We start from the raw sequence: 12,584 nt of genomic DNA, 5'->3' as shown, positions 1-12,584 counted from the left end.
AGTTAAAATAGACTGAAAAACTGCAGAATAAGTTTAAGCGTACTTTAACTGCCAAACTGAGTTGAACTTGTACTGAAGAAACGGGCCTTATGCATCGCTCTAACACTCTATATGCTTAGCAGAACTGAGTACAAAAATATGAAAATCTAATAATGTTTGTATATTCCGGTTAGGAGCGAAACAAAATTTGTAAAAAAATTATATTCTTTAATTGTGTTGTAACTTTAAATTGGCTTTATTTGCAGCTACATCTTTGAAAACTAGATTTTTTATTTTGTTTTTATCTAACCAGCTTAATTAAATCTTTCCCTTTCACAATAATGTAACTTAATTGTTATTTGATATAACGTGACTGTTCTTCATATTCATATCATTCATCTATTGCATATTACATTTTCAATAAATTTCATTAAAAAAATAAATAATTGTAAGTTCTTTGCGTTTGTAATTTCAGGATGTTTCGGTATATGCGGAAATTTTTTCTGTAATTTGTGTTATTTTTATATTATTTTCGTTTTCCTTGCTATTTGCTTTTTATTCTGAACGAAACGAGTTTTCTGGATAGTAGCCACTGCCTCAGTTTTATATATTTCGTTTTATATATAAATATGAATAACACATATAAAACTCTCTCTTTTGGAGTTTTCCAAATACAATTCGCACCTGTTGCTTATTTTATTCTTACTGCTTATGCCAACTCGATCTTTCTCTATCTACTAAATTCACAAAATTTCTACAATTTTATCATTCGCTTCTTACTTCATGTACGTTACTACATTGTATTTTCTCATACAAACTATTTTCTTTTCAAAATTTCATTACATGAACACAGGCTATGCAATTTTTGGATGAAGCTGGACTCGGTGTAAATATATTTATTTTATTTCTCATCTAACACAAATATTATATAGCGACATTAATTTTCTAGAGCATGTATTTTTGTTGAATTCTTAAAAAATACCAGTGTCGTTAAGTTTTAGATTAGTTTTTAATCTAATAGACGTTATTCAAAAATTATCTAGAAATGTGGAGTAAGTAATATTACTTAGTTAGGTTAGGTTAAATTAAGAGGGCATGGGTGGGAATTTCCTACACTTCCACTCGGAGGTATTTTTGTTAATTGCCAGCGCACTCAGTGAGTATCGGGTAGCGGCATATTTGTCCAACCAGATTAATCCCTAATGGCACTCAAAGAACCGTATGATTTCTTTAATCCTCCTTATCCTGACAGCTTCTTCAGAGGGAGTGTGTTGGTATACGCCACCGTCGGAGCATTGGTACGCAATGACATATGATGACACACGTAAGTACCCTCACTGCAGATTTCCTTAGCTTGAGAAGGAAGCTGAATTCCTTTCCCTTCCAAACATGGCCATAAGGACCTTGAGACCTCGCAATCATCCAGTTGGTCTACAGCATGGCCGTTGCCCTAATCTCATATTCTTCCATTTTCTTTTGAGATAATTCAGCGGTGGTTGTACGGAGCTGTCCATCTCAGCTATGTCCATTTCGGAGGCTTTTCTGCTCATCTCATCTGCAAATTCATTCCCAATAATATCGCTGTACCCTAGGACACAGCAAAGGGAGAAATTTATGTGCCTTATAGACGCCAGCGAGCCTCGACACCTCCGCACGATATCCAACTGTATCACTTTGGCTTCGAATGGTTTTCTGGGACCGTAATATAATATAGTAATAGTAATAAGCAGTCTGGCTGCTCTCTCTATATATAGATGTTCACCTAAAAGACACTGTATGAGTTAGAAAGTCGGTAAGATTGATTCACCTGCAGAAGCTTTGAGTACATTTTAGCTCCAGTTCACTTTTCTATTTTCGAGCGGTCTGTGTAGATTATAATGTCCCTACCATAATCTAGGTTTTCCTCTTATTCCTTGTCATGCCATCTAATATCGTCGCGTCCAGTATTCTGTTAATTTCCACATGTTGGAGTTTCTTAGTCGTAGATCCCCTTTGGCGACCAGTTCTTGCACGAACACTTGTAGAGGCGTCAAGAGAAAAATTCAGTTTAACGTTTTACTGGTTTAATATGTTTGCGACGCCGGTTTTCGGAGAATAGTCACAGTTTCTTGGCGTAGTGATGCTCGTCGCATCCGTGCATCCCAGAAAGTTTGTCTACATCAAAGACTTCTAAAGTTTCCTGACTAAAGATGATACATGAACCATTAGGCTTTTTTATGCTTCGTGGGAATAAGTGTGCCCCAGTTTTAGTTCTCACAATATTGTCCACATGACTCCTTTTTTGCCTTCCTAATTCAGCTTTTGTATTTGGTAAAGCTGCATTAATAAGACGACAGAGTCCTAGCCGCAATAATTTGAATCTGAAAAGGTATATGACAATAGCACCAAGTGAAGTGAACAACCCGTGCTGAAAAATTGGTTAGTAAAAAATTAGAGTTGCAAAACTGCTCTGTTGTTTTTGAAAATCGGCGAAGAGTTGAAATCTCATGCGTACACAAAGGAAGTGATTGGACACATTCTTTTCACAAGTGGTATAGGGTGCGTATATGTTGAAATCACACTCTACTCCTTTTTCTTCTCTTCAAATGTCACTCTCCCAATTCCTTTGCTCCTGACTCACCATCTGAGTGCTGCCGGCGTAATAGTGCTTGCGCTGATAAAGTCCAGCTAGTTTGAGTGATAGAATGCCTGGCTTATTTTTCCAGGCTCCAAAGCTTTAGTCATTAAAATATATATTGGATGCATCGCTAAATTGGTTGAGGTCGTGGATATCTCGATATTTTTTGGAAAAAAATACGATCAACTCCGATCAAGCAAATATGTATACTTAATATATTGAAAGTGGTTATTGTTCCTCGGAGTTGTTGCTATTTTTTATCTGTTATATCTATGATATCTAGCCAACAACGATAGATATGCCTCTTTACTTCCTGTTGATATTTTTCTAGTATTTTGGAACCCTTTGAAAATACACCTCAACCTTTCCTGTATCATCCATCAATATTCCATAACAACATTACCACATAATAATCATAATCAATCCCTATAACATTGGTCCGCTGCATGTGAATCCCCACATATGTAAGAAGAAGCATATACATCTTTTTAGTTTAGTAACATTCCTAATGGCGGCCACCGTGGTGCGATGGTAGCGTGCTCCGCCTATCACACCGTATGCCCTGGGTTCAACTCCCGGGCAAAGCAACATCAAAATTTTAGAAATAAGGTTTTTCAATTAGAAGAAAATTTTTCTAAGCGGGGTCGCCCCTCGGCAGTGTTTGGCAAGCGCTCTGCCATGAAAAGCTCTCAGTGAAAACTCATCTGCCTTGCAGATGCCGTTCGGAGTCGGCATAAAACATGTAGGTCCCGTCCGGTCAATTTGTAGGGAAAATCAAGAGGAGCACGACGCAAATTGGAAGAGAAGCTCGGCCTTAGATATCTTCGGAGGTTATCGCGCCTTACATTTATTTATTTATTTAACATTCCTAATGCTACATCCTAGGTATTTGGTTCTAGAGTTCGCAAAAAATGCATAATTGCGTATTGTACTTAAACTTGCCAAGAACACATACATATGTATTTACTCAAACATTTGTTATGGACTATTAAAAAAATTTTACGTTTAAATGTCAGGCGCTGTCTTCCATGTCGGCTTCCACTCAGGCCATATCCGCCCAACAACTTATGCCATCTGTGCGTGACAGTCTCACAGAGCCAACGCTGCTAGGGTAAGTCCCATGTCTCAAATTTGAAAAATTAAGTTTTATTGGAATTAAAAAAAATCCGTTACAGAGTCTCGCAAGTCCGTTTGGCGACACAGTATCCAACACAATCAGCATACGCAAGTCAACGGAGTTCGATGTCAGCACAAGGCGGCCATTCGAGACAACCAAGTCCCATGAACTCACCCGCATTAAATCCATTTATTTATGGCACCGACGTAGACTCAGTAGATGTCGCTACGCGTGTTGCTATGGTAAAACATTATTTCCGCTATTATTTATTAATTGATTTTAATTAATTCGATACATTTTAAGGTACGTTTCTTTAACGCCCAAAACACTTTGGCCAACTTTTCCGAGCATACTCGCACCCTACGGCTCTATCCACGTCCCGTGGTGGCTTTTCAAATTAACAGTTTCCTACGCTCACGTCCACGCGCATCACAGTTCCTTAATCAGTTTGCACGCACACAAGCCGTCGAGTTCCTTGCTGAATGGTCACTGACGCCTACTAATGTTGCCTTCTTGCGTGTGCAAACTGGCGTAATGGATCCAGCTCAGGTGGGCGATAAGCCAAAATGGTTCGCTCATAGCCTTACACCCATACGTTTCTCAGTATGGGATGATGGTAGTTCACTCAATGGTGCTTTACGTTCACTCAAGCAATTGGAATGTCAGGCCACTGATGAGAGTGGCTCCGATTCGGAGGGTGCAGAAAGTTCAAGTTCCTCATATTCTTCGCTAAGTGATTTTGTTTCGGAAATGGTATCGTCAGATTTATCACCTAGTATACACGATGTCTTTGGTGCACACAACCGACCACATAATGTGCCACAAACTCTTTCATCAAATCTTGACCCAGCATTAGTATATCATCCGCCTAGAACATTGCAATATCCAGAGAGTATGTCACAGAAGATAGCGGCCAATGTTGATGAAGAAGTGGAATGTGCAGAATCACCTTTGTCTTCGTCATCCAGTCGCTCTGATTTGAGTTCGCCTAGCCGTGATTCTGAATTTGAATTTCCAGCTAAAAGTGCGGGCCCTTTTGATGTAGCTGCACCAGCAGCAATACGTCTCGAAGCGACCATACGAGCAGCGAGTGTTGACAATGAAGGCAATGAACTGGGAGAAGTCAGAAAATCACCTGTTATGGCGCATGAGCAACAACATCAACAACAGCGGCATGTTGGTGACACAGAACGTGTTGGTGTTGAAAAGAAACGGCCGGTTTGTTTTTAAATGTAAACAATAAAAAATTTTGATTTGATATTGAAATATTTTTTATGTGACCAGCCTCCAATAACTCCGCCAGTGTCTAATATTCTCGCGCGCACTGGCAGTTCTGGCTCTAGTTCGAGTAGCCCTGGACGTCAAGGCTCGCAAAGCTCACTTTTTGAGAATTTCACGTCACATGCCAAGGACTTAGTTCGTGAAACTACTCGGCAAAGTAGTCAAGAAGGATTATTGGCCCAGGTAGATAAGGTAAGCATCAAATGGTTTTAGAATGCAAATATGTACTGACTTAAAAATTTTATTTGACCTGAAATTTCTATTATTTACCGTGGACCAAAGAAAATTGAAGAGAATCGGAAAAATGCAGTTTTGGTATCCAATTATAACAAAGCTTATATGTTCTGCATTGGTTTATTTAACCACATGATAAAAAGAATGATCTGGGACAAAATGTTTTACCTTTGAAGACATGAAGATCTGAAAAAGCCGCTAGCTACCAAACTATAATGCCAGTAACTCCAAAGAGTGTTCTCAGTTGAATTATTTTTAATAATGATTTAGAAAGAGAACATGTACTTGATGAATATCGGGAAATCAACGCTAGAATATATAGCTTTAAGAAACTCACATAGGGTTTTAAATACTTTTTTCCGTTCAAGTCCTTCTTCTTCATACATTTTTTGGGTCCACGGTTTATTTTAAATTTCATTTTATTTCTACAAGTTAGTTTTGTCTTTGAATTATTATTTGTTTTTGAAAACTCTATACAAACCACAACTATTAGCAAAATTCTATGGAGGGTAGTATACCCGAAGAGTTAGACGAAAAAATGCGACACACTTTTGAAAAGGTTTGTAAAAAATAGTGTTGACTATGGATTAAAACATAAACACATGTGGATAAGACAAGTGTGATATCTTCGGCATATACATAAAAAAAACAACAAACAGAACCGATCACCTGGGTTTTTAAAGTGACTATTGTGGTCTCATTCTTTATCATGATTTTATGACCCGCTGAAGATTGAGAGATATTGAACATCCTGTCAAAATGCTTTCAAACGTTAAATAGCAGCCATCTTTAGCACCCTGTCAGGCTGTTGACAGATAAGATATCACAATTGTTTTGTACACGATGCATAAGCACAAAAAACAAATTTCGAATTTATGTAGCTTTGAAAAGTACTTAAATGCATCGAAAATCTTCGAGTAATATTTAACATTTTTCGCTCCTTCACAATTTTATTATTATTATACACATATGTACTTTTAGATCATACAGGGCTACTAATTCTATGTGATTCGTCATAAGCTTATTTGGGTCGTAAACACACCCAGTCTTATGTCGATTTGCTATCTCTTTTTGCAGTTCGAAAATACTTTAAATACAGCACGATGGGGTTAGAGGGACTGAGGAAACAACGTTTGAAAGGAGGATTCAATCTCATTCGTTGCGGATGGTTCATAAATTTTTTCGTCTCTCGTATTCGAAGAGTATCTTTCGAGCGAGAGTACCATATATAGGTAGGACTGGCTGCTGGGCTCTATATTCATGACCACTCTCTACAGTATAGTATAGAATTTATTAAAAATGAATAAGCTTATCTTGGGAAAAAATACCACACCCTGTATTAGATCAAAAAAGTATGAAGAAGTTTGATTAACGGTCTTAAGTTTGGGCCCAAATTTTACAGGTTTTTTTTTTTACCTAGAAAAAATACGGCTTTAGAACAATATATCATATATGTGGTTTATAACAATCCATTTTTAACAAAATTAAGGATCTTGGTGTTGTGTTCGCTTTCAACTTCTCTTTTACAGAACATCTTAACTTTATTATACCGAAGGCTTATGCCGCTCTTGCTTTTATAAAGTGAAATAGTGAGTTTAAGCATCCCTTTATGAAAAAAATACTTTATTATTGGAATATGCGGCCATAGTTTGGAATCCCTTCTACGCTATCTATTCGAATAGACTTGAACGTGTTCAAAAAAGGTTCCTGCACTTTGCTTTGTTCCAATTAAGGTTTGACTTGCCTATTCCGTCATATATTTCGCGATGTAGATTGATTGATATGCAAACTCTTGAGGATAGAAGGACAATTTCTGGACTCTTGTTCCTGCATCGCCTACTCAATGGGAATATTGATTGCCCCCCTTTGCTAGAACTCATAAAGCTTAATGTTCCATGTAGATCTTTACGTCACTATGATCTCTTTCATATTGAATATTATAGGCGTAATTATGCTCAGCATGAGTCAAGAACTTGAATGCTAACTGACTTTAACTCACTTTACTATGATAATATTCATGTGGATATTCTTTCCAACTTTTCTATTTTTAAGTCCCTGCTTGTTTAAAAATTTTTTTTTTTAATTGTAAGTCAAGTTTTATTATACTGTTATTATTGTTATCTTGTCTGTAAGGGTTTTTAAATAAATAAATAAATAAATAAATAAAATGGAGAGAGTTTCTACAAATCCACTCACGCTGATAAACGCTTCAATGTATTTCCTTCATACCAAGTAAATACAATTATTTTTACATTTCTAAAAATCTCGTCTGCTGTAACTGCAAATGATTTCTTCGTCGAACATTATCCGATACTACAACTCGAATACTTGATCACTTAAAACTTACCTATAAAAGTTCCGATGTCAAAACTATCGATATGATATCGTATTGTGGCGAATGTTGACATCGCTATGCTGTTAGTAAATAATCACAACAACAAAAACAGCAAGCAGTCACACTTATGTACAAGGCCACGAAGAATATTCCATACACATAACCAGCAGCGCGAAGTCAAGAGATATCTCACATACACACATGTAGTCATCAGCTAAGAGCAGAAGTTGTTACTCACACGTACATACGCATATAGCTAAATAACCAAGTATGCGATACAACTGTTCCATGTTCGTGAAAAGTCTAGACCTTAGAAGAAATATGCGAACGAGGTAACAGAGAGTATAAGAGCAGCACAAACTGAGGAATAACTAATCAGTTTTAATTTAAACACGCTATTAGTTGTGAAGTATAATTGCAAAGTAGTACTCCCAAAGAAGTCTAAATAAAGACCATTTGGCAATACTGAATATTGGAGTTATTTATTCGACAGTTCAGCGTCTCGAACGTTAGCAGTCTGTGCATAATTATCAGAAATCCTCAGAATTCGTTACAGTATCATATCCCAATTCGTGTTAGTTATATGTGATATTAAAAAGTATGCAGTATGTATAACTTTAAAATTTCAGATTTTTGACTTACTTAGTACCCTATTAATCTAGGTGTGCGATGTGTTTGCACCACCTTTTATTCTAACAAAGCCTACAGATTATTTTATTCAACCCCCCTTATATAAGATTAATAGCCCTGTGTTTTGTTATGGTAGTTAGAATAATATTTAATACCGCTTAACTTACACTGAATCCCGCACAAAACTCGCTTAAATATTATAAAGAAACATACCTACATACACATATACCAACGCACCTCATTCTTAGTTAAAGTAGATTAGTTTCATTTTTTTCGACTTAATTTAATCGATTTTTTTATCAATTATAATAAGTGTATTTTTATATCGACTGCTGCGTGGAATATCACCCTATATCGGTTACCGTCTTGAAAATGCTCTATCTCGGAAAACATTTGAATAATTCCCTATCTCAAAATTTTATTCAAAAACGCATCAAATTCAATAAATTTTGACATAAGCTGGGGATTTTATGAAAAAAATTCCGAGAGAGGGCGTTTTTGAAATAAATTTTGAAATAGGTTGTTTATTAAACTTTTTGTGAGATAGCGGGGTTTTCAAACGGCGCACAGTGGCGCCTTTTGAGTTTTTTCTTTGCAAAAATCATAACTTTTGAACCAATGAAGATATTTTAAAAATTTAAAATGCAAATGAAAGCTAATTATTTGAAGTTTTATTGTGTGAAAGCTCAGAATGTCACATATACAGGGTGCTTCAAAAAGATTCGTCAAACTCGAAGATGTTTAGAAAAATGCAAAAACAAAATGTTTTTAGTAAAAAATTGTTAGATTTATTGAGCTAAAAGGCTTCAAGATGAATAAAGCTTATTTTTTTGTTTATATTCATTTATAATTTATGTATGATCGACTGATTGGAGGAATCACAGAAAAATAACAATTAAGGTAAAAATGCAAAGAGATTAAAAAATTAAACAATTTGGAAAAATCCCGTAAGTATAAACAATTTTCATGAACCGCAAGTATAAACAAAAAATACAATAGGGGGACTCATGATAGCATATAAACTTATAAGGTGTAAAATTATATCCATTTACACACGCGGTTATATGAACGCACCTAGTAATACTCTTGATAAACTTGATTGTTTTTCAGCTGTATTATTTCCAAAAAAATGTTTTTGATTGTTATACAAATTAAAAAATACCAAGATTAAGTGAAAAATCAAAACTAAAACGCCTTTACTTGCTGATGTTGGATATTTTTGATGAAAATGCCGTCTGCAATGTCTGCAAGGTTGCATTCCTTTGAGTTTACCGCGTTTACACAATGAAATGTGCGCGTAAATTTATACAAATTGTGTAAATGATTTTTCATACAAAATTTGACAGCTCGTGCGTAAACTAGATAAATTTATACGTTTACACACTTTATAAGGCATTTATACGGTTACATGAGTCCCCCTAATAACAACATACATAAGAACATGACTTAGTTTAACAATTATGTGTGTGTGCATGTTCCCCTGTTTGGATTGACCGCCTTATGATGTTGTTGTTTCAAAACCAAATTCCTGTAAGCTTGTGCACAATTTTCTGTGTCGATTTTAAAGTTCATTCTTTGTTCATTAGGGGTATTCAAAATATGTAGCATTTCTAAAGTGAATCGTTTATTATAATGTTTTTCATTCTCTAGAATGGCTTCGTTTTCAAAGTCAGCTGTTTAAATATGTTGCCGGTATACTAAAAAATGTTACAAAATGTTCAAAATACAACGTCAAAGATGCCACGGAGTTTAAAGATAAAATTAAATTTACACATATATACGATGATCAGAGTTTAGTGTCGTTCGACGTGGTGTCCTTGTTCCCCAGTATTCCCGTAGATACAGCTATTGATATTTTCTCTTCGAAGTGGGGTGATATTAAAGAGCACACTTTGTTAACAAAAGAGCTATTCCTTAATATAGTAAAATTTTGTGTGAAAGAAAACCGTTATTTTAAGTATAATGGCAAAATCTACGAGCAACGATCAGGTATGCCAATGGGATCACCAACCTCCCCAGTCATACCGGATATAGTTCTGCAGGAGTTGTTAACTAAGTTCGAGGAAGAATCAACAACCAAGTCACGTCTGTTAACAAAATATGTAGACGACATATTTGCAATCGCTAAAGCAGAGGAGTTAGATAACATGCTTCAATTGCTCAACAAATATTATAAAACAATTCGATTTACTATGGAGGTAGAAAATGATAATAGACTTGCTTTCCTCGACACACTTATAATTAGAAATAATAATAAATTATACATGGATTGATATAAAAAACCTATGGCGTCCTGAAGACTGATAAATTATCATTCCAAACACCAACGCAGAACTATCTTGAACACTGCGAATAATTATATACATAGTACAGGTCTACAAGTAGGATATGTAGCAGGGCGCACATACACAGTCACGCTCACCTGATAAAATGCTTGTTCTTGTTCGTTTTTGTGTGGATGCTATTTGGCACTGTTGTACTTCTTAGGTCCAAGAAAAGTGTAGTAGCTACTAGCGAAAACTGTGTGAAATTTTTATTGTAAAATTACAAAGAAATATCCTTATTTACTTTCAAATGAGCACTTAATTACATCTCTTTTTAAAATCCATATGTTTTGGAATATTTTAATTAACAAATTGTGATACTTTATTGTTGGGAATTCAATGCAAGTATAACAGAACTCCGTTTTATGTCCAAGTATTGAAAATAAAAGACCCAGTAAAGTACGTATAATATGTGGAGGGGAGTTTTTATCTGTATTAAATAATGCAAATTAACAAAAGACAGTTTCCAAGTAATGTAACTTACTTATTTGCTATTATTTTTCCACCAACATTTCTTTGATACAATTTTTCACATTCTTTCAAGTAGTTGTTCGAGAATGTTAAGGCAAAATGTTGCAGGGTGGCATAGAAAACATAATATATAAAAATGCAGTTTGATTCAAATTTAGATTGTCAATTTATAACGCAGGGTAAAACAGATAAAATAAAATCAAATAAAGAGTCGGTTACAGGTTCGTTTACTCAACATTTATTAACGGGGACGATTGCTAAAATACGACCAAAACCATCGGGGGAGGTATTAATATACGCCTTTTTGCCTCGCTCCCAATAATTCGAATACTTTTTCGCTTTTGAACTTTTGATAACAGGACAAAACGCGTCTTTTCATTTCTCTTTCCACATTTTTGGACGGGTTATAGCAGTGGACCTTGGTTTCAAACTGTTTTTCGCGGAAAACTTTTGAACGGGTACAAAAACTTAGCACTCGTGTTTGTATTCTTAATGCTCGAATAACTACGCGTCCTCAGATACCCCAATCTTGAATTGTATAATTTTCTGTAGGACGCATATAGGTGCAATACATTTTCATACTAAATTCGTTCAAAAAAATTTACCATCACGGCAACCCATATCTGATATTCCGCTCCTTTTTTTGTTTCCCTGCGTCGCTTTCCACGAAAGCAACCCCGGTAATTTTGACACTTCGTTCAGTGTCAAACGCATGTTCCACGCAGGTTCCACTGAGTTCCACACTAGTTTGACACTGAGCGAAGTGTCAAACGGCAGTGTGTTAGAAAGAGAAAGGAATTGTTTGCTTCTCATACATATCATACTTTTAAACCTGTACTATGATTATATAAGAAGAGTTCTGACAATTAGTGACAAGATGTTTCACAATAAGAACATTGGGAAAATCAAGAAAACTTTGGAAAATAATGATTTTCCTATGAACTTGATCAACAAGTTAATCCTAAATCATCAATTAACGAGCGCCAAAGAACCGGTGAAAAAGGATAAAGACTAAAATATACAAATCTATGGCTTATATTCCAGGAGTATCGGAAAGGATTAGGAGATCCGATATGTTCGACAAAGAAAGTATCAGTTGGCGTTCACGTACAATAACACGTTGAAAACCATTTTCAGCAAAACGAAGGACAAAATTCCAAGTCAGGAGAAATCTGATGTTGTTTACAGAATCCCGTGCAATGGTGACGGGTCCTACGTATGCGACAAAGTATATGTTGGGACAACAAAACTCAAACTCAAGACAAGGATTTCCGCTCATAGGTCCAATATAAAACTAAGGAATAATGCTTCGAACAACAAGACGGCTTTAACTTCCCATTGCAAGGCCACAGGACACTACCCTGACTTTGAAAACGTAGCCATTCTAGAGAATGAAAAACATTATAATAAACGATTCGCTTTAGAAATGCTACATATTTTGAACACCCCTAATGAACAAAGAATGAACTTTAAAATCGACACAGAAAATTGTGCACAAGCTTCAGGAATTTGGTTTTGAAACAACAACATCATAAGGCGGTCATTTGTTAGCAGCACAACAATCCAAGCAGGGGAACATGCACACACACATAATTG

General features: G+C 35.7%; 1 protein-coding gene across 14 annotated transcripts in view; it reads left to right on the top strand.

Moving 5' to 3' along the window:
* The window catches only part of Rab3-GEF (Rab3 GDP-GTP exchange factor), a 304,714-nt gene that overhangs the window by 183,830 nt on the left and 108,300 nt on the right, over positions 1-12,584 (top strand). For 9 of the 14 annotated variants that reach the window (XM_067781899.1, XM_067781887.1, XM_067781888.1 and 6 more), the window contains 6 exons: positions 833-865; positions 3,613-3,707; positions 3,772-3,955; positions 4,017-4,931; positions 4,998-5,186; positions 5,722-5,787. In XM_067781899.1, the coding sequence (XP_067638000.1) occupies positions 833-865; positions 3,613-3,707; positions 3,772-3,955; positions 4,017-4,931; positions 4,998-5,186; positions 5,722-5,787 (1,482 nt within the window). The remainder of the gene's footprint in view (positions 1-832; positions 866-3,612; positions 3,708-3,771; positions 3,956-4,016; positions 4,932-4,997; positions 5,187-5,721; positions 5,788-12,584) is intronic. The other 5 variants (XM_067781896.1, XM_067781893.1, XM_067781897.1 and 2 more) reach the window with 3 other exon arrangements.

Source organism: Eurosta solidaginis, chromosome 4 (assembly GCF_040869045.1).
Source record: "Eurosta solidaginis isolate ZX-2024a chromosome 4, ASM4086904v1, whole genome shotgun sequence".
NCBI lineage: Eukaryota > Metazoa > Arthropoda > Insecta > Diptera > Tephritidae > Eurosta > Eurosta solidaginis.
Note: the sequence above shows the minus strand (reverse complement) of the source record. Positions and strands in the feature narration are given on the sequence as shown.